We start from the raw sequence: 27883 nt of genomic DNA, 5'->3' as shown, positions 1-27883 counted from the left end.
GTCTGAGAGACCACAAACTAAATTCATGTAAATTGCTTTCTAAGATGAGTATCAGAACTGAAAAGAATATTAAAGGATTGGTCTTTTCTTTGGAGCTCTAACACTCTTAAGAAATAGAAACATGAAACTACAGGAGGTTCCTTGATTATTTGTTGTTTATTTCAATTGACAGCTCTCTGTGAGTCCAACACATAGTTCAATAAATTCAAAGTAAACATATTCTGTTTTTTAAAAAGTTGATGTTTAATAATATCTACCTATTAACCATGTAAAATTGCATTGCAGATTTTGATTTTAACTTGTGACATTTAAAGGTACATTAGATGAAAACTTTTACATTTCCTTTCACTTAGATTTGGGAACTTAGTGCCATTCCCGATGCTCAGTTATCATCTTCAGCTCACCATTTCAGATGCCTCCTAGTAGCTACTTTTTTTACTGCTTTCAGATTATCTTTGTTACATTTCTGTTCTCAGTGTTACTTTTGTTCATTTTTTATCAGTTGCCTAAAGTACTTTTGAAGCAAAGGAAGCATAAATTCTAAATTACTCAAACTTCACAAGTTAAAACTGCTTTAGATGAGGCCTCTAGATATTTTTGAAGAAAATTAGTACAAAACTTTTTAAGTTTTCAAGGCTGCTGTCTTGCATAGCTCCAAGAAGCACCATTCAGGTATCCTTCACCTCTGTAAATAGTTGTACCTTCGAGTGGTACAATATATTGTTATGTTCCTTTACGTAACCCATGTGAATGGCTACTTGTGTTGCCTCTCTGTGGAGACAGAGATATCTGTGGTGATAATTCTGTAAGTGATACTGTATGAAAATAGTTTCTAGAGACAGGAGGAATTACCATCTGGGAGATCATAATCCGCCTTACCTGAACTGTGGTTTCCTGCCAACAAGGTGGGGCTCACAGAGCATCTTCCCAGTCTACTGGTGACCACAGGTGGCCCTGGTGTTCCGTCCCATTCCTGAGCTTTGACAGGCTCTCTGGAGGAAGACGCCCCATGGTGGCCTCTTTCCTTGTTGTCCAACTTTGGTAATGGCTCCGTGCTGTGGCTTCGGACTTTCAGTTCCTCTGTTGATTCTGTGTAGTAACCAGAATTATATTCTGTTAAACAAAAGGAAAGTTCTTCCTAAATTACTTTCAAAAAAATTAGTGTGATTTTCTAAAATCGTCTCAATATGTTGTTGGAAACTAAGACTTGGAGACTACAACATCTAAATGTAACAGAAACGTAGACTCCAGGGGCCTTTTTTCTGAGTTGTGTAGGGTAGTATCTCTGAGAAATACAATTTTCTTTTTGGAAAAAGAGTTCCTCGACGAATCTTTAGTAACTCTTCCCTTGCGCTCATCTTTGAGTATACTTATTTAAGAGCACTTCACACTCACTCTCTTTACTTTCTAATCTTTAGAAAAATTCAGCCAAACCATTCTATCCAATCTGCTCCTGATAACATCACCCAGTGCCTTTTATTTGGCAAATGTATAAGCCTTTTTTTTTCAGCCATTTGACAATTATTTGATTACTCACTAATTTATATCTTCAATGCTCTTGACTTTGTGGATGGTCCTTCCTCCTGCGTTGTGTTCTATATCTAACACCTTTCCTTCGTCATTCATGTCATCTCATCCTCCATGCATCACTGGCACATTGGTCATTTCCTAGGTGCCAGCTTAGCCACTGTGCTGCTTATGCTACATATATTCTTTCTGTGATTTTTGTCCTCTAGGATTCAGCTAGCAATCACCTAATTGTTAGTGATTTCTAAATATTTTATCAGATGCCTGGACCATTCTTTTTATCTTTAGATTCATTTATCCAACTGCCTGCTACGTGAATCCATCTGGAGTCCCCATATGAACATTTCAGATACTGAACTGATAATTTCTTATTAAACTATTTGTTCTTTCTGTCCAACCAACTATCCAAGCTAGAAGCATGTCTCTCCCTTGCTTTAAGTGCTAATCCCCAAATCTATTAGAAGAGTCTGCAGATTTTATTTCTGGATGTCTTGCTCTCACTTCTCTTCCACTTTGTTTCATGCCTACCTCAACTGCTTTGGTTCAGCTCTAATCCTCTCACTTGATTTACTGCAACTTGTCTCTGACTCTATCCTTGACTCCTCAAAGCGTAAGTTCCTTATACTGCCAAAATGATCTATTGGAAATGAAAATCTGATCATAATGTAACCCTGAATAAAATCCTTTCAGAAGCCTCCTGTTGCCCATAGAATGTCTAAGCTCTTTACTATAATCGGCAAGAATCTCCAGCTTCTTGCTCTTTCCTTCCCCTCTAGCTTTGTCGTTCCCCGTTAACCTCCCTGTATTACATTGGTTGTAGGTTCTTCCTCCCCACTCCAACCCCAGTAAACATAACGCTGTTTTCCACAGCTATTACCACCCCTCCTTTGAATTCCCTTATGTCTTGTCTTTCTTTGCTTAACTAACTCTACTTACTCCTGGTTACTCAATTTAAGTATCCTCTGAAGCCCTCCCACCCATTCACAACTCTTGCAGGGTCATGGTCATCTCTGCACTGACCTTGCTTTATAGTTGTATACATCTGCTCCTCCCAAAAGGCCTTGAGTTATTTTAAGGTAGGTATTGAGGTTTTGTTTGTTTTGCATTTTTTAAAAAGTGGTTTACTCCACCATCTATCATATTGCTCAATGAATTTTTAATTTATTTATATTGCAGATTTCTCAGCTCTTCACACATCTTTCTGATCTGTGTAGGAAATGTAACATTCCTGATGGAACTGGAAAATCAAGTTATAATAAGTGTGTTAATGGAGCTAATAGTATTTTCAAAAATTTGATTATCTAATAACCACAAGTTGTAAAATTCACCAGGTTAACAGTTTAATTCAAATAAGGAAATTTTTAGAAAATCACAGAAATGATTTAAAAAATCTGATTATTTTTTACACTTGGGTTAAAATCCTTATCGACTTTGAGCAGTGTGATAACACAAATGTCACACTTTGGTTCACCATTATCTGAATCTGTGGGACACAGATAGAACAGGCTGTCATACATTGAGCAGTCCGAGTCAGGAATCTCACAGGCCTCAGCTTTGCAACTCTGGCTGTGACCCATGTCACTTTTTGGGGAGCCTCATTTTTCTTACCTACAAAACAAAGAAAATACCAGCTCTACCTAACTTCCTTGATTTTATTTTAAAAATCTTATAATATTCTACAGTTTAAAGTATTTTGAAAACTAAAAAGTGCCAGACACATAAAAAGTAGTATTCAGTTAAACATAGTCATTTGGCCTTTATGAGTTTATTTAATTTTTCTATATTAGATAATCACTAAGGGTCTTATACAAATGGAAAATTGCCAGATAACATTTAGAAACAGAACTCTAGCCTATTATCCACAGTAACTAGCTTCGGAAGTCAACCTATGAGGTACCAGTCACACTTGTAGGGAGTAGACCCGTCTCTAGGAAATAATCCTAAAAGCTAAACAACCACGCATGTAAAAATTGACCTCAAATAGTCAAGACAAGAGTAAAAACTTAGCTTCCCAATTTTTGGCCCAGTTTCCAACTTAGGAACAACTGAGGAAAAGTAAATATATACCTTTAACCAATCACAGAGAATGCTCCATTTCTAGTGTGCTCACCTGCCACTTCCCCAAGTTAACAGTCCCCAATCAAGGTATACTTGAAGACTTTTCATTGTTGCTGATAAACGAAAAACTTTAGACAAACTTAATTTAGCAGAGTTTATTTGAGAAAAAGAAAGGATTTGTTAATTGGGCAGCACCCTGAACAAGTAAAGGCTCAGAGATCTCTGCCCAGCAACCTAGTCAGGCAGTGTTTATAAAAAGAAAAAAGAAATAACATATAGAAATATCCTGATTCATTACAAGCCATCCTTCACCTTATTTGGACATGTTTTGACAGTTTGCAGTCTGTGATTGGCTGAAAACTTGGCTGCTATGATTGGCCAAGACTCAGCTACTTGTTACAATAATATACTCTTATGATAGGTTGTAGTTTATTTACATACTAAGTTAGGTTGCAATTCATTACATATGGAGGCAGTTTTAGGCCAAATTTATTTGAACATTTTTCCCCCATAAAGCCCTCCTACTCCTCTGCCTGCCTCTGAGTCTTTGCCAAATGCCAGCTCTGAATAAATAGCCTTTGCCTGTCTCTTTTGTTTGATCCTCATTTATTTCTACATTGCTATAGTCTCTTTCAGCTCTAAGATGCTATTCAGTTGTGTAAATACATGTCATGAAAAACATTATAGGAGATTAACTTAAATCAGAAGGGTAGTTCCATAACAGTTTCAGAAAGATTTCAGGTTTTTAAATGGGCCTGTATATAAACTTGTTTTAGTTATAATGAAATCAAGTATAAGAAGTCTAAATTTTTTTGGAATAAACATGTTTCAGAGATTTATTAATCATTAATGATGAAACAAGTAAGATAGTAAAGCTGGTCCAAAGAGCATTTGGAGGACCTAAGTATTTATAGACATTTTTAAAAGAATGTTAGAATAAAATTGCTAGGTTAGAAATAAAACTGGTTGTGGCTGGGCATGGTGGCTGAAACCTGTAATCCCAGCGCTTTGGGAGGCAAAGGCAGGTGGATCACCTCAGGTCAGAAGATCCAGACCAGTCTGGCCTGGCCAACATGGGGAAACCCCATCTCTACTAAAAACACAAAAATTAGTTGGGTGTAGTGGCGGGTGTCTGTAATCCCAGCTACTTGGGAGGCTGGGGTATAAGAATCACTTGAACCCCGGAGGTGGAGGTTGCAGTGATCCAAGATTGAGCCACTGCACTCCAGCCTGGGCAACAGAGCAAGACTTTGTCAAAAAGAAAGAAGGAAGGAAGGAAGGAAGGAAGGAAGGAAGGAAGGAAGGAAGGAAGGAAGGAAGGAAGGAAGGAAGGAAGGGGAAATAAAATTGGTTAATGTCCTTAAGGAAATACCATTACAACCTTTAGACTCATCTTTCTACCAAATAGAAATAATTTGCATCTCTAGTTGGGGGCAGGAGGAGGGCATTTGGATGGTAATCAGTACTCTGCAGAAAAAAATAAAGCATGGAAAAATAATTGAAAGCAGGGGCCAGGTTCAATGTCTCACACCTGTGATCCCAGCACTTTGGAAGGCCAAAACAGGAGGATCATTTGATCTCAGGAGTTCCAAATCAGTCTGGGCAACATAGTGAGACACTGTCTCTACAGAGAAGGTAAAATTAGCTGGGCATGGTGGTGCAAGTTTGTAGTCCCAGCTACTTGGGAAGGTGAAGTAGGAGGATTGCTTGTGCCTTGGGATGTCAAGGCTGCAGTGAACCGAGATTGTGCCACTGCAATCGAGGCTGGGAAACAGACTGAGACCATGTCTCGGATAACAATAATACTAATAATTGAAATCAGGAGCTCAAATAGGTATTCGTACATCCAAGTTTATGGTAGCATTATTCACAAGACAGAAGCAACCAAAGCGTCCATCGATGACTGGGTCAACACAACGCGGTACAGGCATACAGTGGGGTATTATTCAGCCTTACAAAAAAAGGAACATCTGGAACATGCTAGCATAAGGGTTTATTGCTACTGGAAAGACATTATCCTAAATAAAATAAGTCAGTCACAGCAAACCACCATGGCATGTATCTACCTATATAACAAATCTGCATGTTCTGCACATGTATGCCATAAAGTATAATTAAAATAAATTTAAAAACTGTATTAAAATATACCATAACATAAAAAGTGCTATTTTAACCATAATTTCTTATAAAAATATAAATACACATAACATAAAATTTCCCATCTTAGCTATTTTTAAGTGCATAGTTCACTAGTGTAAAGTGCATTCATTTTGTTGTATAATCAATCTGCAGGGCTCTTTTTGTCTGGCAAAACTGAAGGTCTATACCTACTTATAACTCCTCATTTCCTCCTCCCTTTGGCCCCCGGCAACCACTCCTCTACTTTCTGTCTCTAAGAATTTCACTATATTAGGTAACTCTTGTAAGTGGAATAATATAGTTTTTGCCTTTTTGAGAAGTCAAAATATTTTAAAGGCAATACATCCCTGCCTAATAATTAAAGTAAGATAATTTAACCAACACTTATTTTTCAGTGTCCCGAGACAAATGGAACAAAACCAGTAGCAGAAAATAACATTATAAACTATTCCCAAGCTGTTTATTCACAGCTTCAAAGAAAGTGTAACTCTAGCTTCCAAACGTCACAGCCTCAAAGCCTAACGACCCATCTGCTTCAGCCCACCTGCTCTTCCAGATTTTAAACAAACCAGGGAGTGTCACTTAGGTCTCCAGCCTCAATTAAATAAAAGCCTACAGCTTTGGAAAGGAATTTCGTGTGTGTGTGTTTTCTCTTCTTCTTTGTTTTCAAGTCCCAGAGGTTAGTCTTCAGTAAATTTTGGCAGGTATATTTAGAGAAACTTGAACAAAAGGATTAAAGAAATGGTACTACTCAGACCTGTGTCTGTATACCTTAATGTCTGCCTCCTAAATAGAAAGCAGAGCTAAAAAATCTGTAAGAAAATCATAAATGTATTATTGAGAATTTTATTTGGGAATAAATCTGTTTTTCGTGTGTATGTGCGTGTGTGTGCAGGTGTGTGTGTGTATTCGAGAAACTGCTTCCTAAGGTGTTTTCAAATTCAAATAAATATGAAAATCTTCAAAATAGCTGTTGAAAAGAGACAAATTGAAAGTAGACAATTAGACTCTTGTAATATGTAATATGTAAATAAGATATATTGTAAATAAGATATATTGAAAACTCAAGGAAACCTATTCAGAGGAAAAGGACATATTTATCCATATCCATATATCTCAATGTCTTTTTAAAGTCTGTTGAAAACAAAATTGATTTTAGTAACATAAACTCTCTGGAACAAAATCAATCTTACATACTGTGGTAAAGCTTTATGTGGAATCTGAGTTATTTTGAATGTTCACAGTTACAGCCCCAGCATGTAGCTCACAGTGCCAACCACATAGAACGCACCTATCCTCTATGTAGTGAATGAATGAGTGAATGTTGACTATTGCTCTAAAATCTAATTCTCACATTGAAATCTGAATTTGAATTAAATTTATTACAAAAATGGATGTATTATTATACTTGTATTTCAGACTGCATGTTTTGTATATCATTGTCTTAAATTTGTTACAGTGTTTAAACTGAAGAAGGATACAGAAGAAAGGTAAGACCAGGAGCAATTTGTCTTTGAGCAAACATTCCCTCCAGGATTCTAATCCATCACACCTCATGCAGCTAACCCTGAAGTTTCCCATTTCCTGCCTCTCTATGCTGTCTGTGGGTCTAATTCTGTCTCTCTGGCTTCTTCCCTGTCTCTCTCCCTCTCCATATGTGCCCTGGATCCTGGGCCACCTAGAAAGACTTGGTTTCCTGGGTCTAATGGATTTTACCATTAGGTCTGACCCCATACATTAGTGGGTTTTACCAGAATCTCTCATTCGCTCCTCATCAACATTGATTCACTCAGTAACAAATGAGTACTGAACATTCTTATATCCTCACCACCTAAAGATCTCTTTTAGGCTCTAGGAACAAAACAATATAGCATTAATGAGCCTTTGCACATGACTGCCTGGGTGGGGGCACAACTTGTTAAAATTGGCAGCACTGTTCTCTCTCCAAACTTGCTTCTCTTCTAGCTAAAAAGTCACGGTCTTCAGAGCTAGACAAACTTCCACTTTGCATTTTGCCCATGCCATGTATTTGCTACTTAACCTTAGTCAAGGTTCCTGAACCCCAATCTCCATATCTGTAAACAAAGATAATAATTGCTGTTACTGTGTTCCTGTGAAGATTAAACGAGATAATGCATTTAAAGTTCCTTACATAGCAATGTTAATAATTATTTTTTCTCCTACTGTTTTTCTTAGCGACGTAGATTACCCTTCTTACAGATTCGCTAGAGAGATACTTGGCAATCGTCTATACTATGTCATCCCTAGCATGGAGAGTACCCACAACTTAGCAGTCTTGGGATTTGGACAGGAAACAGAAGCATATAATACTTTTCCACACTTTTCCCTAACCACCATCATGACTCTATTCTTGTCTCCACTTTTCTTCTTTGTATTAAGGCAAAAGCCCCTACCTGCCTGTCTCCTGTCACGATCCATTTCCGTTTATTTTCCAGTGAAATTACTTCCTGATTCCCCAAGGCCCTTAGAACCAAGATCCAATGCTTTGCGTTAAGACATCAGGCCTTTTTGTAAACTAGTTTCTGGCAGCTCTCAACATTTCTTTCCCATTACCTATTTTAATTGAGATGATGAGTTGTTTTCTTGATATTTGCTTTCTTCAGCCTGACACACCTCTCCTCCAAAGCAAAATGATGAGCTAATTAGCCAGGTCTTCTTGTCTGGGAATACTTAACTTGAGTGTTATCATTCAAGGAAGGCGTCTCCTAATTCCTTTTCCTAGTTTGAGTTAAAGCTGTGAGTAAAGGGTTAATATCAGGCTTGGGCTGCCCTAAAGAAAGTGACTTCGGAGCCTGCCATATTGTAGTACTTTCACCTTGGCAATTACAATGACACAAAGTGTAATGTTGCACCTGTCCTATTTATTGTAAGCCCTGATCTGTTGGTCTGTACCTGGACAGGTGGACTACTAGGTGGCATGGGGACCAGGGACAATGTGACAAAAATAATAAAAGATTTGTGGGGAGCCAAGGCTGCAGTTTCTTTGGATCAAGGTGACATGTGGATGCCTTAGTTTTAATTCCAGCAGTCATAAGCCCTTGGTACAGTAGCTGTGTATATGGTAGCTGCTGGGGGTACCTATGAGGTACAGAACCAAACTACGTTTCTGCAACCTAATGAAACACGGTATTACATTCAAACTTTGTGTCATTGCTGGGCCACCCTATGCCTTCCATGGCACATGTCTTGTGCTCTGATGTGACATGTCACTGGCATCACTTATCACTCCTAGTTGTTGATTTATATATCTTGTTGCCCCCCACTGTATCACAAGCTTTAGACTAAAGACTATATCTTTCACATTGGTACTCAGTATCTAATAGAGTCATTAGTGAGAATTGAAGGGATGGGATGAATAACTGCATGCCTGCTTCATCCAGGATAATAGCTTATTACTGTTTGCTTCTGGCTCTAATCCCATCCCTGGCTCATACCCACCTCTCCAATGTCTCCCTGCACATGAGCCATGCATAGCAAGCATAAACCAATAGCCCTTAATAACTGGAGAACATGAGTTAGTTGCTGTTGTCAAAATTGTCTTTTCTTAAGCCATAAATGTTTCCACAATTACCACTTGTTATTAATAGGCCATAAAAAACAAGCAATTTGCCTGGAAAAATGAGTTTTATTTGGAAATATGAACAGTCACATCATTTACTTGGAAAAATTTAGGATTCTATTCTCCTTTTTTTTTTTTTTTGCAATATTTAAAGGGATTCAACTGTCATTCATTTAATTGCCTCTATGAACATGTAGATGACTCAGATGATTTACATAAAAAGTTTTTATACGTGTGGTCCATGACTGCTGTTTTTATTATTATTATTATCATCATTAATTTTTTGATGGAGTTTCACTCTTATCACCCAGGCTGGAGTACAATGGTGCGATCTTGGTTTACTGCAACCTCCATCTCTCAGGTTCAAGCAATTCTCCTGCCTCAGCCTCCCTAGTAGCTGGGATTATAGGTGCCCACCTCCACAACAACTTTTTTATTTTTTCATTTTTTTAGTAGAGATGGGGTTTTACCATGTTGGCCAGGCTAGTCTCGAACTCCTGACCTCAAGAGATCCACCTGCCTTGGCCTCCCAAAGTGCTGGGACTACAGGCATGAGCCACTGATGAGATTTTTGAAATGTCACAATCTCACATAGAGATCACTTGGTTTCAAAATATAGGCTCTGATTGTGCCTTTAAGAGGCCAAAGGTCTGTTGCTGATGAGCAATTGAGCTTCCTGTGGACATAAAGAATGCTTCCAAGTTGTTGCTTCATATTGGCATAATCAACAGGATCAAAGATACTGCATGCTACTCCAACTGCTGAACAATGAGAATAAGAAGTGATCAAGGCAGATTAATTAAGCAGAAAAAAACACACTTAAAGCACTAAAGGAGGCACTGAACTAAGTTGCATTATCAGATGGGTATTAGATTCAGTCATCAAATTTTAGAACTGAAACAGCCCTTGGAAATCACCACTTGTAACAGCTCACTCAAGGTAAGGTGTGTGTTTGTAATTACTGAGATGGTTGTCCTGCCTCTCAGAGGATAACTCCAGGGAAGACCAAGACCCCATGGGAAAACTTGGCTCAATTTTGAATATCTTTAACTTCTAGAAAGCTCTTACACAAAGCTCACGTTGACTTTCTTTCCAGTACCACCATTTGTTAGTTGTTGGTACTCCCTATACAAATCTAGAACTCTCACTCTACCAGTCATCCTGACCTATATTCTAATTGAATATCACAGAGTATTTTAAAACTGTGGTTTCTGGAGCTGATTAGAGCCAGCCAGACAGAGAGGTTTACCTACAAGCCCAGGCAAGTGCTATTACTCCATTCTCCAAGTCTCTAAGGAAAAGAGGGCAAAGGCCCTGGGCCTCTACCACAGAAGAGCATGGAGGAGCGGGGGCATTTTTTTATATTTCATTATTCTTTCTCTCTTGTGTAAACTCTGTTATTTGGGGTCAGCTATGTCAATTCTTACATCCAAGGGAAGCCTTCTCTTCAAATATATATAGAGAAAGAACAACAGCTCAGTCATTTGGAGATTCCACGGTTTTAAATACAGTTGGAAAGAAAGCCCAGGTTTGTGTTTATGAAGGCACACAAGATAAAATGATGGTTTACACACAGATGGGGCACACTGAATCAAGTGGAATATGCAAAAAATCCTAATCACTTTATGGGTGTAAGAACAGCAGAGAGCCTTCACACAACTTGTCCAAGATCGCACAAACAGCAATTAGCAAAGACCTGATAAAGTAACAGGTTTTTATCTTTATCAGAGATTATTCAACAGAGTTTACACAAGAGAGAAAGAATAATGAAATATAAAGCATTCCCCCTGCTCTGCCATGCTCTTTCATGGTGGAGGCACTGGGCCTTTGCCCTCTTTTCCTTAGAAACTTAGAGGATGGGCCGGGCGCGGTGGCTCACGTCTGTAATCCCAGCACTTTGGGAGGCCGAGGCGGGCGGATCACGAGGTCAGGAGATCGAGACCATCCTGGGTAACGCGGTGAAACCCCGTCTCTACTAAAAAAAAAAAAAAATACAAAAATTAGCGGGGCGTAGCAGCGGGCGCCTGTAGTCCCAGCTACTCGGGAGGCTGAGGCAGGAGAATGGTGTAAACCCGGGAAGCGGAGTTTGCAGTGAGCCGAGATCGTGCCACTGCACTCCAGCCTGGGCGACAGAGCGAGACTCCGTCTCAAAAACAAAACAAAACAAAACAAAAAGCAACTTAGAGGATGGAGAAATAGCAGTGCAACGAGAAGCCCCCAGCACTTGCCTGGGCTTGTAGGTAAATTTCTCTGGCTGGCTGGCTCTAATCAGCTCCAGAAACCACAGTTTTAACACACACTGTGACGTTTAATTAGAATACAGGTCATGGTGACTGGGAAAGTGAGAGTTCTAGATTTGTATCTGGAATACCTATACCAGGCAGTGTTCACCTCTCACTGTAACACAGGGGAACACACACACTGACTTATACACAACAGTTCTCCATAAAACAGTTGCAAATAATAACAAATTTTCATAGCGTGGAATAATAAATAGAATTTTTAAGACCATGCCTGGCCTTTAAGAGCTGTCCACCAAACATCCAGATGATGGAATTATTCGTTTTTTTAATCAGGATACATGAGGATTGTAGAGCTATTGCCACCAAATTATTTCTGCCTAAAACATCCCACATTAATAGTAGATATCAGATATTTGCGTATTTCAGTAACACTTTCTTCGAGAAATTCTAGTATTGCGGGGCGGTTTGCTCAGAGAACTCTATCTTTTCATGTATGTGTGTACTACGGAAGTCAACAGACTAGCCGTATGCTGATCAAATCCCTTTGTCCTTCTCTCTGGGCATCTAGTTAAGCCATGTTTATGAGCATTCTTGCAGCTAGGGAGAGCTGTATAACCGAGGTCTAGCCATCAGAATGCAGGCGGAAATGACATATGCTACTTCCAGGTCTGGGCATCAAATGTCCTATAAAATCCTCATCCTTTTGCTTTCTTCTGCCGGCTGGAATCTTTTTGACATTGTAGAGGTTATCAGACCCACTAGATGGACACTTCCCGATAACCTGGAAGAGCAGCCCATCTTTCACTGAATTCACTAATTGGTTGCCACCTTGCCTGTGACAAAAATCACAGCCTGTGACATAACCCAGAAATAAGTCATATTCCAGTACACTGCTGAGGTTTTGGAATTGTTTGCAATAGCAGTTGGACTATTCTCTAGATGTAACTCTTAATTCTAATTATAAATTCATGTAGCACTCAGCTTCTGCCCAACTCCTCGTACAGATTTTAACAGATATTATTTCTCATTTTCTCTTCTGTAAAACGCCGCCTAAATATTAGATCCTTGTGTTTCTAATGAAGAGAACATTTTTATTGGTATACTGACAGAAAAACTAAGAGACGGAGAAATTAGGTTGACAAATACAGTTCAAAAATCCAGTATGTGAGGCTTTTGTTAGCTCTAGTTGTAATAAAATGCCTCTATAAAACTCATACTCTTTACTGAGTATTGAATAGATATTTTAAATACTCTGGCTTTAGTAAATATGTGCCAAGTGTAAAAGTAGTTGAATCTCTAGAATGATCATTCATTTGAACAGCTTACATATATTTTATTTATATTAATTTGAATGAGGCTAGTGCCAACCAAATTTTTTTCAAATAGTTTTTCATTCAAAATAGTAGCAAAACCCCCAAATCTGTAAGAAATAGTTTAAAAAATAGATAATTTTAAAATATTCATAAATAAAATATTAACCATTATTAACATACATAATTTAGATATAAATCAGATATACTTAGGAATAAATAAGAAAGAATTAAAATATTTTCCCAAAAACACAAAAACTATAAAACATCCTGGCTTGGGGTTGAGATGATCTGTAGTTCATTCTCAGCTCAGTTCAATAAAATCTTTGGGAATCTGAGGAAACAACTCTTACTAAGCCTTGGTTTTCTTAGATAAAATCATAGATTTGAAACAAACTGTAAGAATTTTCCTAAGTCTAAAATTGTATACTTCTATGATATCCAAATTTTAGAAAAAACCAAAACAGTTCATGAGGCTTCGACAATATTAGTCCTGTTTTAAAATACACCTTCACTTTACATGGAGTAGACATAGACAGAGAGTGTCTACGTTCTTCTTCTTATAGTCTTCAATTAAACTAAACTATATGTAGTTTAATTTAATTTTCCTTCCTACTACCTTCCCCCAATCAAATCACAATGGTCTATATAATAAATGAAGAAAGTGAGCTATTAAAAACATTAACGATGTGTTTTTAATGTTTTCCCCTGCCTGTTATTAAAAAAAAAGTTAATGTTTGCTAGTTACTACTGGAAAGTCAGGAATGTAGTTCTACATGATGTCTTATAACAGCAGCAGCATCAACACTGTTATTAGAGCTACCACATATTAAGTGGCTACTATGGGTCAGATGCTTCACTAGACTTCTTACAAATATTATTTCCAGTTTTTACTGTGATGGTTAATTTTAGGTGTCAATTTGATTGGATGGAAGGATATCTGGATAGCTCATAAAGTATTGTGAGGGTGTTGCCAGAGCAGATTGACGTTTGAGTCAGTGGACTGGGAGAGAAAGACCCACCCTCAATGTGGTCTAATCAGCTGCCAGCAGGGGTGGAATAAAGCAGGTGGAATAAGCTTGCTTGAGGAGTCTTCTGGCTTTCATCTTTCTCTGGTTTGGGTGCTTCCTGCCCTTGGATATCAGACTCCAGGTTCTTCGGCCTTTGGACTCTTGGACTTGCAACAATGGTTTTCTGGGGGCTCTTGGGCCTTCAGCCACAGACTAAAGCCTGCACTGTAGGCTTCCCTGTTTTTGAAACTTTTGGACTTGGACTGAGACATAACTGACTTCCTTGCTCCTCAGCTTGCAGTCAGCCTATCGTGAGACTTCACCTCTTGATTGTGTGAGTCAATTCTCCCAAATAAATTCCTTTTCATATGTACAAATATCCTACTAGTTCTGTCCCTCTGGAGAATCCTGACTAATACACTTTCCTAGGCCTTCCAGGCTTCACTGTGAAGCAAAACTTGGGGTCCTGTTGACTGGGAAAACTCACTGTTATGGACCGAATATCTGAGCCCCACCCCCTCCCCAATTTAAATATTGAAGTTCTAGACCCACATGTGATGTTATCACACACGTTGGGTGTGATATCCAAAGGTGGGGCCTCTAGGAGGTAATTAGGTTTAGATGAAGTTGTGACGGTGGGGCCTCCATGATGAGATTAGTACCTTTATCAGAAGAGGAAGGGACAACAGAGCTTTCTCTGTCTGCCAGGTGAGGATACAGCAAGAACGTGGCTATCTCCAACCCTAGGAGAGAGTCCTCACCAGTACTTGAATCTCTTGGCACTTTGAACTTCCCAGCCTCTAGAACTGCAAGAAATAAATGTCTGTTGTTTAAACCACCCACTTAATGGTATTCTGTTATGGTAGCCTGAGCAAACTAAAACACTCACCAAGGAAAACTCACCAAGGGTCTCAATGGTTGTGTAAGCTCCCCAGTGCCAGTCAGAAGTGGGTGACAGGAGGAACCAAGACATGAATGCAAGTCTATATGAATGAGCAGCCTTTGCAGAGAGGCTTCCCTTTGTTTTGCTTTCTTTTGTTTGGGATATTTTAAGGAGGATTACTTATGTTATTAAAAACAACAGAATTTTCTTTTTAGAAAATTTGAAGATTACATAAACAGGAAGAGTGGCATAATGAGATGTGGGAAATGGAAATCTAGACAGTACATCTTATACACAACTCATCTCCTGAGACACTTCAATAGATAGTCATAAAGAAGCCTGTAGTAGTTTTCAGATAGGACACATACTAGATCAGTACTCCTGAACAGTATTGGGTTATCCAAACCATAGTTAGCAAGATATATTTATTGGTAACATTGAAACAAGCCAGAAAACAAAGAATGTGACTTTTCTAAAACTGGCTTTAGCAATTTACTCTGAAATTTTTTTGGATTGATTTTTCACAAAAGACAAGTGAGGAAAAGTGTGTGTGTGTGTGTGTGTGTGTGTGTGTGTGTGTGTGTGTGTGTGTGTATATATATATATACACACATACACACTTATTATGCTCAACCAATGGTAAAAGGTATATACCTTTACTGTATCTGTCTAGACATTTTGCATGCCAGGCACTGTGACCTGGAAGAATAGAACAGTGAACTAAAACACCATGACCTCTGCCTGAATAGAACTCCTAATGTAAGGTAGAGAGAAAATAATTACATGAACTCATATGGAATTAGAGCTCTGATAAGAGCTACAAGAGATGATAGATATAATGAAAAGATATAATAGATGATTTTTTTAAGTAGAGAAGTCAAGAAATCTTGATTAAATAGTGATTCAAAAATGGCAAAGGGGAGGGTGAGGGTGGATTAGATTAGTTTTGCGGGCGGATGGAAATATTTGTGCAATGCCCATGGCAAGTTGGAAGAGGGGAAGATCTGCGTAGCCGGAGTAGAGAGAGAAAGGGATAAAAGGCACTAACTGAGGGTGAAGAGACAGAGCTGATCAGATATACAGGGCCTCCTTCTGAAAAGAATTTCATTGCTCAGTTTGAGAGCAAAGAAAAGCAGTTTAATGTTTATGTAGGGATACATGGAAAACATATGCACACATGATTAAGATTTGTAAAAGATCACTCTGGTTGCAGTACAGAGGAGGAATTGAGGCTCTAATCTTAAAAGATTTCCTCTGAGAAGGGAAATGTCTGGAAACTAGTGGTTTTGATGGTTGATTCCAGACTTTCCGTAACACAGTAATGTAGATCCCGTAGCCTATATATGATTTCTGTCTACCACACATTTTCAAAATTTTCTTCCTGCCCCATTCTCTTCCTTTCTGCATCCCAAACTCAACCAGCTTGCTGAAACCTTGAAGTCCATGAATTAAGCTTTTGATATAAGCTAAAGGCAAATTCTACGTGGCATAAATACTCTACAACTGTCAATGGAGTATAGATGTTCTTAACAAAATGGTTCTGTAGCTAAATAACTTTTGAAAAGGCTTGGTTAAACAGAGTTAAACAGAAAGGCTTGCTAATAAGATTTCTTCAAGTCTTTAATGAATTATTAGGCATTGCATGTTTAGAAGGCTTATATAATGTTGAGATTCCTTAATTTTATTCTCTAGGGTGATTCCCACCCCCCACCCCCGCCCATTCCAAGAACAATTCCAAAAGATATCTTGTTACACAGAATGCACTTTGAAAACTATGAATAGATGGCCTACTGACAGCCTGTTGCTGGCAGAGATGGGGCCGAAATTCAGAATATCTATCCCATTCTATACTATCCCATAGTTTTGGGAAAAAACTAAACCCTGGTGTATAACAGAAATTTTCAATTATTTACATTATTTACTATTTCCTTCTATCTACTATTCTAAACTCTCTGGAATGTTATGAAGACAGAATTTTGACTCCCCTTAAAATTCACATGTTAAAGTCCTAATCCCACAATATGACTGTATTTGGACATAGGCCCTTTAACCAGGTAAGGAAGGGTGAATATGGGCACAAAGGTGGGGCTCAAATCCCATAGGTCTGGTGTTCTTGCAAGAAGAGAGACCCGAGGTATGCATCCACAGGGAATAAAGGTCACATGAGCACCCAAAAAGAAGGTGGCCGTCTGCAAGCCAAGGAGAGAAGCCTCAAGAGAGACCAAATCTGCCAACACCTTGATCTTGGACTCCAGAACTCTGAGAAAATAAGTATCTGTTTACCCCACCCAGTCCTTATTTTGACATAGCAGCCTAAGCAGACCAATACACCAACTGTACATGAAATCTTAATCTAATTCTACCACTTTCTAGATTTTATTTGGGGTAGGAAGAAATTTGAAGAAATGAATGGAGGACAATGAATGTTTCCTAAGAACTATGAGGCAACTACACAATCTTCATTTTACTGATGAAGAAACCAACACACAATGAGGTTATATGACTTACCCATTAACACCTGCTTGGTGAATAATAAAGCTGAGGTGTGATTCCCAATTTATCTGAATTTAAATACAGTATTGGCTACAGTTTACCACATGCTTTCTGGATTCCCATTTCTTCATTTTTAAAGTGTCGATATGATACTACATTAAAGCACTTCTAAGGACCTCTTCCAAATGTTAAATATTATGATGCTATTAACACTTTAATATCATTGAGTTTTACATCTTTTATTTGGGGCAGATTTAAATAAAGAAAGTACCACCTTTAGCTCTGGGCAACCAGTGTCCCTGCCCTGAGTACTGCACTTTGGAGGTTCTCACTCTGATTCTCATCCTGTTACCTCTCAACATAGGACAAGGAGTCCACAAAGCCAAGAACCTGTGCCCATCTAGTGCCTCTATCCTCTTTTCCAGACCTCTCGATACGCAGCCTGGACCCAAGAACTCTCTGCATTGCTGGTCCCAAGCTGGCTTCCAGGTCCCGGGCTGTCTTCTCTCCTTGGGTTTGTCCTACCAAAAGCTGATGCTGAATGTGCTATGTGCACATGTAGGCTTAACAAATGGCGAGTGGAAAGCTGTTAGCAGGGACAGTGAACAAGACAGGCAGGACAAAAAGTAAGGGCCTCTATTTATGTTCTTACAATCGGCCTCATAATTAGGTAGGCTCATGTAAGAAGAGTATGAATGGCATCACTCGGGACTGGAGTTGACTGTAGCTTACTCTCTTCGATCCATTCTATCCTTGGTTTGTTCATTCAGATCGCAAGTGTTATAATGCCTATAATTTTCCAGAAGATTTAAAATGATGTAGCAGCTGTTCTCTGATTTTAGTAGGTTTCCAATCTAGTAGGAGAGATGACATATCTTACAGGCATTGTGAGTCAATTAAAGAATTTTGAGCAAGAATATGACAAGAAGTAAAGGCAGTGATCTGTATGGTGGATTGGAACAGCCATAGTTTAGAAGGTGAGGTTTCAGGACAGCGTGATTACAATGGTCCACTGACAGAAGGAATGAAAAGTGAAGACACAAAGAGAAGTGGGCACAGGAACAACGCTGGAATATAGAGGGAGAGAACAGTCCAGGGTGACATTTGGACTAGGGAATAGCGCCACATCTATGCTACCTTCCTCCCTTCCCTAGTCACATTTATTCACATGGATGGTGGTGTGGTTCAGGACTAAGAATAAGGCAAAAGTGATCCAAATCACAGATCCTCCTTTCCAGAAAGTCACTGTGTGGTAGAGAACAAAGACATGGACACTTAAAAAATAAGCAAGTTAAAGCCCAGAAATGTCAGCCTGACAAAATAGCACAGCAAATACTTTTTTAAAAAATTAAAAGATGGAGAGAAATAATGGTTCAGGGACCATAATAAGTTCAGCCTGTTTCTGAAAGGAAGGCTGTATATTAGAAAGAATGAGACCCGAATTTACATAGAAAAGATGTGACAAATTGAATGTTTTAAGTGGCAGGCTACAGAGTTTGTATTTATTTTCAAGGAGCAGGATATGATGATGTCATCAGTTTTAAAGGAAGATTCACCCAAGAGAGGTGTGTGAGAGGCACCAGAAGGAAGATGTGAGAATGATTATCCCAGGTCACAGGCTCATTATCAGCGCTACCTTATCTCTGGGCATGTGAAATCTACAGACATCCAGATGTCACCACCTCAACATTAGAATGCCATCAACTTCTAAAATATCCTTTTCAACGTATTGTACAGACCTAGTTTTAAAAATGCAGAAATATACAACATTTAGTAGTGTATCTTTTTATAAATAACTAGTGTTTGCATCCAGTGCCACAGAATTTGTGGCTATCTACCAGATGAAGATCATTTTATTGGGATTCCAAAATCTACCAACTGTTCAATGAAAAGATAATCATTTTTTGTTAACTAACCTCATTGTCTGGTCTTAATCTGATGTCAAGATTTAGTGAGAGAAATACCAGACAAGGTTATATTGAGAATTCATTAAATAACTACTCTGAACCCTGAGTCAATTCTCTGCATATTAAAAATGGAACATAATTATAGAAAGTGTCCTTATTGTTCCACAACCCTTTTTACTTCAAAATAGTGCATAAAAATGCAAATGTCTCCCTATAATTTACCACATTAAATATGTATGCCCACAGTTCTCTAAGGCCCCTGTAATGGCAATGGTATGCTTTTAGTCCTTTTCCATTTAAGACCTGACAGTACTTCAGCTCATTTTATTCCCTCTAAATTCAGTTCTTCATGGTTCTTTTGATAGAGAAACAACTGATAAAAATCTTCTAGAGGGAAAGATAGAATTCTACAGTATTGACTGAAGAGGATTTTAAGGTTATAAAATCTTTATAACCTGGGTCAGATACAAATTTTGACTTAGGATGTTTTAAGATGTCTTTATCTTTTGATAAATTCCAAAATCATGTGCCAAAGTTATAGAAGTCTTGCTGCTAGAGTCAGTCTTAAATAGGACACAACGCAGCAAATTAACATAAAGCTAACAACCTAAAAAAGAATACTCTTGAAGAAAGGAGGCCACAGGACTCAAACATATGTCATTTTCGATTGGTTCTCCTTTCTACTGCCCCATCATAGTAATGTTGAACAGACTGGCATAGTACAAAGATCTCTGGATTTAACTCCTGGAAAACTTGACCTTGGTAATGGTTTTGCCATCATCTGTGTGTCACTGCGTACATTTTCTTACTTTCTCTGCCTCTGTGTATCCATTGCTCAAATAAGCGATTTAGGCCATACAATCTCTGAAATGCCTTCTGGATTTTAAAATCTATGGGAAAAAATAAATGAAAGGGCTAAGATGTAAAATTATATACATTGTTTTCTCAGTTTAAAGTGAAAGAGGATTCATGTGAGCCATAATACATGACAAGTAATGATGTTTGATGAGAAGTATCCCCCTACTGAAGTCCAATATTCTTAAAACTACAAAACTGGCCTGTTTCAAGGAGATTTTCTAATTAATGATACCTTACAATAGAACAGAAGAAGGGTGGTTTCACATACAAAATATCCTTAGGTGCTGCCAGCAGTGTGAACAATCAGACAGCCAAAATACAGAAGAAATGATGCCAAGCTCTAGGAGAAGCAACAATGGTATATACAGAATGAAGAAACCATGCCTATAATTTGAGTGGCCCTTTTATGAGATATTCAAGATAATTTGGCTTTACAAGAGAAATCTGAATCTCTGATTACTAAAGCCATGGCAAGAAAGTAGACCAATTATCTATTGGATGCAAGGAATTCAAATTAACTTTTCCTTCTATAGGAAAAGAAAATGTGAAACTCTATCAATGCCTCTACCATTTCTGTTTTCATGTATTTTTTTAAGTGGTGATGTCAGAATAACCCTTTGAACAACAGGATAGAAAGAGAATGACTGAAAAGTCAAAGCAATACTCTGTGAATAGACATTTTATAGGTTGGGAAGATGTAATGTAGAACATTTTCACGTATCCTCAACACTAAGTTAATATGCATAGGAAATTACTATTAGGCATTTGTGGAACAAAATCGAAGTTCTTGTTGCATGGGTTATTACCACGTTTTATTAGAAATGGCCTAGATGTTGCTGGAGAAAATAAAGTTGGTACTAATAATGTAGTGCATAAATTTATACCAGCAATTTGGAAACCAACTACAGAAAGTTCACACCTCTGGACACTTTGATCTGGGGAGTCCCAGTCATAGCACTGCACAGCCACAACATTGTACAGAATCGTCTTTGGGGTTATGAGCCCCTGGGTACCAGTTCAGACTTAGCCCTAATTAACTCTGAGGCTTTGGGCAAATCACTTTCCCCTTCTGAGCCTCTATTTGCTTAACTGTAAATGAGGCATTTAGACTCAATAATCTTCTACTAGGATTCTACTAAGTACCAGAATGAATTGTATATTAGATAGATGCTCCTGTTCTTGACTGCATATTAGAAATCGGAGCTTTAAAAATTATTCATGCTTGGGCCACAGTTAAAACCGGGATTAAGAGGCACTGTTTTATATTATGGAAAGTTTTTAGCAACACTTAACATAATTTTGGTTATTAATTCTGTAGACTGGCTAGATCCTGTGATTCCACTGTTTTCCCTATTTTAAAATGAAAGTATTTTATTTGTCCTGTTTGCCCCAAGAGAAAGAAGAGTAGAAGTAAATAAATAATTAGGAGCTAATCTATTTTATATGTATTAGAATTCCTTGGGAGAAAACATGTTGCAGGTAGAAAAGGAAAATGTTTGACTACTCCAAGTTTGAAGATGAGTGCTATCATTTATTTATTTACATTATGATTATTCTCCAACTTCATAAATTAGGAAACATTTGGCTACCAAATCAAGAACAAGCACAACCAACCAGTGATTAGGTGGCTGAGAATTTGTTATTAAATTCTGATTTTTTACTTAGCTACTTCAGATAGGCAGCTCTATAAATGAAAAGGTAACCAGCAGATTAAGAAAGATAATCAACTCTTTTGCATCGACGGACAAACAATCATTAGGAGGTTAAAAAGTCACTGATCTAAGACATCCAGAAGGCACCGTACCTGACACTTCACAGTATTATGTGTCTTCTATGACTATAATTTTTTTTAAAAAAAGGATAAGAGTTCCCACTTTTAATTTTTGAAGGAAAGACAAGCTTTTCCACTCTTAGGTGGGAGTGTGTGGGTAGCTGAATATATGCACAGGTGCAATCAACTTTAATTAAGACTCAAATCATTCTAACAGGCAGATGGAAAAATGCCTCTATCTTTAAAAGAATCAGAGACATTCAGGCACTAAAAATATTAATGCATGGGAAGAAAAATACCATTTTCATTCTTCCTAAAAGACGTAATTCTGAAAATACATTTATGAATGTTTCTGAAGCAAACACTAAATGCTAAGAGGAATAATTCCTCCATTACAAAGGCTAATGAGAATATTTAATTTCTATCAAAGTAAATGCAAAACTTGGTATTGCTGGAATCACAGTTACTAATACATATTTGGGGGAGATAAATATGCCACAGCTATTAAAATTTCATTTAAATATTAAGGCAGTAATGGTAACCCTTTTAGGGGTATTATAACTGATGGCCATAGCACTGAATGTATCAGTACTGTATATTTTGCTGACTTATTTACTGATTCTCTCAATAAATATGGTTATAGTGAGTAATAGTGTTTGGGAATCATTAGTGGCCAGTATGAAATTTGTCATAGCATTCCTGGGGGAAAATAGACATATAAATGTGGAGGAGAGATATTGTTTAGGGAAAGCCAATTAACCAGATTTGATATTTTTCCTCCAAAACGACATTTTAAGTGGAGTTAGTTAAGAAGATCAAGTAAAATCATAGGCAAAACAAATAGAAATATATTTAAATATTGGTCTCTTAGCAACATTTAGAGGGCACGTATGAGAACTGGAGCTCTGTTTCAGATTGTGCTTTTTCATAATATTATGGTTTTGCCCAAGTAATTTAACCTCTTTGGATTTCAGTTTGCCTGTGATATCACGGAGTTAAATACGATTATTTCTAAGGCCCAACAAATAGTTATTGAGCCCTAGGTGTAATGCATGATTTAAGGATGGAGAATAGGGAATCACTGATCTTATTCTCCAGGCGCTCACATTAAAGCCAAAAAATGAAACGTACAAAACTTCTTTTTTTGGGAATTTTATGTGGCAATACCATTTCCACCTCATTATGTTTCCTATGTTTTTGGCTTTTTTAGGTTAGATGTCTGCCATCTGCTCCCTTGAATGCACTCAGGTCATCCTCTTTTTTTCACACTCTTTTACATCCACACACATCCAAAATGCATGTATGAACTGTTTACTCGCAAAATACCTTGGGAATCATGGTGTTTACTTTTTATTTTTTGTGAATTAAATGAAAAAAATAGAACTTGGCTTAGATGTTATTCCTTATTTCTGATGTTACTGATATATTTTATTGCTGCTGCATCTTGTTTCACAAATTATCTGGTAACAGACTTCTTTGTGGCAAAATCAATCTGAGTAAAAAATGATAGTCTCAGAGGGTCTCAATATCCATTGTTTTGGATTAAGCTCATCTGCTTAATCAGAAAAAGTGACACATGAAAGAAAAAGAGAAGGAATAGGAGAAGAATGAAGAGGGAGCCTATTTGCAATACAAGATTCTTCAGATGAGGTTATGATTAAGCCTCAGACAAAACTACCTTCTGAGTGTCACCAGAAAGTTCACTGGAATGGGTGCCAGGATGCCCAGGTCTCTGTGAGCTTCAGAACCTAAAAAGTTACTGAGACACGGGCCAGAAGAACCAGAATGGAGCAATGTGGAGGGAAAGAAGGAGGAAAACAAAACGCCTTTCTAAAATGCTCAGTTCTGGAATCGCTTAGAACCCTGAAGGAGGAGGTTGCACTGAGCTGATATCGCATTACTGAACTCCAGTGGGTTGACAGAGCGAGACTCTGTCTCAAAATAAAAATAAAAATAAAAATAAAATAAAATGCTCAGTTCTGAATCTGTCTTCTTTACTATCTACAGCTTTGTTAAAAATATACTTGACTGTCACATCTTCACTTAGAAAATACCCTCTCTGTTATTAATGTATCTCTGATCCTCATTTGAATTCTTGATTTTATTTTCTGAGATTTCAAAATAAAGATGAAATGCCTGGCACAGAGTAGGTGTTCCATAGACATTTATTGAATGAATGAAAGACTGAATGGATGCATAAACATGGATAAAAAATTTATATATTAATACCATTAAAAAGAATAAAATACTTACACATAAATGTAACCAAGAAAGTAAAAGACTTATACACTAGAAACTTTAAAACATTGCTGAAAAAAATTTCAATAAATGAAAAGACATCTCAACTTAATATTTTTACGATGTCAATACTATGCAAAGCAATATATCTAGTCAATGCAATCCCTAAAAAAAAAATCCCAATAACATTATTTTTTTGCAGAAATAAAAACATCCATCCTAAAATTTATATGAAATCTCATGGGACCTCAAATAGCCAAACAATCTTGAAAAAGAAGAACAAAGTTAGAGGTCTCACATGTCCTGATTTCAAAACTTGCTACAAAACAGTAACCAAAACAGTGTAGCACTGGCATAAGACAAATAGACCAATGGAATAAAATAGATAGCCCATAAATAAACTTCTATATATATGGTCAAATGATTTTCACCAAGTGCTAAGATCATTCACTGGGATAAGGATGGTCTTTTCAACAAACTAGGTTTGGAAAACTGAATATCCATATGTGAAAGAATGAAGTAGAACTCTTACCTTACACCACATATAAAAATTAACCCAAAATGTATCAAAGACCTAAATGTAAAAACTAAAACTATAAAACTCCCCCCAAAAATGCAGGGGAAAACATTCATGACATTGTGAGAGAGGAGAAAGTAAGAAACTGGTCAAGCAGGCAGTTAGGGTGGCTCCTTGGTAAAACTCTTTCAGACAAAGAACAGCCTCAAAGTAAAACTGCAGGCCCCAGATAAGAAAAAGTCTGCATCCATGAATGGAAATGCTCATTCTGTGAACCCAAATAAACAAATTCCATCCGTTTTTGGACCTATTTCTTTCTCCTTGACATGGCTTTGTCTCTCACTTTTCACCTATTTTACATATGCCTACCTTTCTGTAATTGGTCATAGGCTAAGTCTTCATTTACATAAGGTAAATCATCACTTCAGCCCCTGATTCGTCCCAGATGAAACCTTCACCTTTACCTCCAATTGGTTCTCCAAGACGGCCCATAGACCAGTCAGCACATTCCTCCCATTCCAGTCCACAAAACCCACAGACTGAGTCTCATAGCTGGCAACCATCTTTTTGGCCCCCTCTTCACTGCAGAGAGCTTTCCTCTTTTGCATAATAAACTTTCGCTCCAAACTTAACCTTGGTGTCCGTGCTTCTTAATTTTCTTGGTCATGAGACAAAGAAATCCTGGTAATAACTCAGACAACAAGGCTGCATTTGGATGACAATAACTTCTTGAATATAACAACACAAGCACAGGCAACAACAGTCAAAGTAGAGAAATTTAAAACTTTCGTGCATCAAAGGACACTCTCAGCAGAGTGAAAAGGCAACTTATGGAATGGGAGAAAATATTTCCAAACCATATTATATCTGATAAGGGATTAATATACAGATTACATAAAGAACTTCTACAACTAAACAACAAAAAATAAATGGGCAAAGTATTTGGATAGATATTTATCTGAAGGAGGCATATAAATGGCCAATAAGCATGTGAAAGATGCTCAACATTACTAATCATAAGGAAAGTGAAAATCAAAACCAAAAGAAATGCCACTTCATACACATTAGGATTGGTATTTAAAAAATAAAACAAAACAAAATAACAAATGTTGGCCAGGATGTAGAAAAATTATAACTTTTGTGCACTGCTGGTGGGAATAAAAAATTAAACAGCTGCTATGGAAAACAGTATGTAGGTTTCTCCAAAACTTAAACAGAGTCTGGGTACAGTGGTCCACGCCTGTAATCCCAGCACTTTGGGAGGCCAAGGCAGATGGATCACGAGGTCAAGAGATTGATACCCAAGGTCAAGAGATCCAGACCTTTCTGGCCAGCATGGTGAAACCCCATCTCTACTAAAAATACAAAAATTAGCTGGTCGTGGTGGCACATGCCTGTAGTCCCAGCTACTCAGGAGACTGAGACAGGATAATCGCTTGAATCCAGGAGGTAGAGGTTGCAGTGAGCCAAGGTTGCATCACTGCACTACAGCCTTGTGACAGCAATACTCCTTCTCAAAAAAAAAAAAACCCAAAAAACAAAAACAAAAAAAAAAAACAAAAAACAGAGAATTACTACCTACATGATTCAACAATTCTACGTCTGGGTATTTCTAAAGAATAGAAAGTGAGATCTCAAACAGATTATCATATACCACCCATGTCCATCACATCTTTTGTATTACTCAAAATAGCCAAGAGGTGGAAACAACCCAAATATCCTTCAATGGATGCATGAATAAATGCAATGTGGTTATTTCCCTAAAATGGAATATTATTCTGCCTTAAAAAAATGAAATCCTGCAATATGCATGGATGAAACTTGAGGATATGCTAAATGAAATAAGCCAGTAACTGAAGGATAAATATTGTATAATTCCACTTATATCAGCTACCTAGAATAGTTGAAATATTCAAGACAAAGTAGAATGGTGGGAAGAGAGGATGGGGAATTATTGTTTAATGAGATGGAGTTTTAGTTGGGAAGGATGAAAGTTCTTGAGATGGATAGTGGTGATGATTGTGACACTGATGCTTGTGAAACTGCCATTGCAAAACTGTTAACTGAGACAGTGAAGGAGATCTGAACTAACCAACTCCATGTTGCTTCTAACCTTCAAGCTGTCCTTGTTCATTCCTGAGTGTAAGATGAATTAATTTCAGCAGGAGCTTAGTTTACAGTTTAAAACAAAGATGATAACAGCCCTTTTCCAAAACAGCCCCCTTCTTGCCTGGGGACTAGACTGCCTTTGTAGGACTAACAAATTAGCCAAAAGATTAGAAATTATGGTATAGGAGTCATGTAGCTGGAGGCTACAAGATTCTGACCCTTCCCAAATTGTTCTTGGGGATAACATCACTATTGTAAAGCCTAAGATCATTTCTTGAGATATTTTGCAGACCCCACACTTGATGGATCAGCTGGCACCACTCAGATCAGTAAACTGGCTCATTTGATCTTGTGGCCTCCACTCAGGAGCTCACTCAGCACAAGACAATTTCAACTCCCTATGATTTCATCTTCGACCTAACCAATCAGCACTGTTGACTCACTGGCTGCCCACCACCCACCAAATTATCCTTAAAAACCCCTATACCTGAATGCTTGGAGAGACTGATCTGAGTACTAATAAAACTCTGTTCTCCTACACAGCTGGCTCTGCATTAATTATTCTTTCTCTGTTGCAATTCCCCTGTCTTGATAAATAGGCTGTGTCTAGGCAGTGGGCACCGTGAACCCGTTGAGCTGTTACAGTTGCACAACAGTATGACTGCATTTACTGCCACTGAACTCTACACTTAAAAATAGTTGAAATTGTAAACGTTATTTTATATATATTTTATAATTAAAAGTTTATGTAGTTATTGAGTTGCAGGGCTGGTGTAAATTATCATGAAGCAGTAACACAGATCTTAAACATCGATGCTTTTTAAAAGTACAGATCTTCTCAACTTCAACACTAATTGCAAAATAGTATCCTGGATTTTGAATTCTTCTTATCATGGATGGGCCATGTGGCTAAATTTACCCTACCTTCTTCCATCAGTTTTACTGGCTTAGCCCTACTCTAGCTTAGTATGCTGGAATTTGACAGGAAAAAAAAAGTCTCCAGGGCCAAGGGTCAAGGTTTCGCATTGGCTTTCACAAGCATCAAGGTCTGTGGCTGCACTTTAGAAGGGAACTTGCCTGCTCTTAATAGGACCCTGGCCTGTTGGAGGCCCAGTGTGCTCTACCATGCCCTGATGACTACCACTCTTCTGTCAGGCTGGTTTTGATTCTTCTTCCTATTTCATGACCTTCCGTATGGGTTCCTAACACACCAGTCTTCAAAAGATTTGCCATATACCAT

At 37.8% G+C, this 27883-nt stretch overlaps 1 protein-coding gene across 2 annotated transcripts in view; it reads right to left on the bottom strand.

Annotated features, from left to right (window-relative positions):
* NYAP2 (neuronal tyrosine-phosphorylated phosphoinositide-3-kinase adaptor 2) overlaps positions 1 to 27883 on the bottom strand; it is a 295147-nt gene that overhangs the window by 73138 nt on the left and 194126 nt on the right. For both annotated transcript variants that reach the window (XM_015111043.3, NM_001194144.3), the window contains 1 exon segment: positions 880 to 1089. In XM_015111043.3, coding sequence (XP_014966529.1) covers positions 880 to 1089 — 210 coding nt within the window.

This window comes from Macaca mulatta, chromosome 12 (genome assembly GCF_049350105.2).
Source record: "Macaca mulatta isolate MMU2019108-1 chromosome 12, T2T-MMU8v2.0, whole genome shotgun sequence".
In the NCBI taxonomy this organism is placed as follows: Eukaryota; Metazoa; Chordata; class Mammalia; order Primates; family Cercopithecidae; genus Macaca; species Macaca mulatta.
The sequence above is the reverse complement of the archived record's forward strand: the minus strand, read 5'-3'. Positions and strand labels throughout refer to the sequence as shown.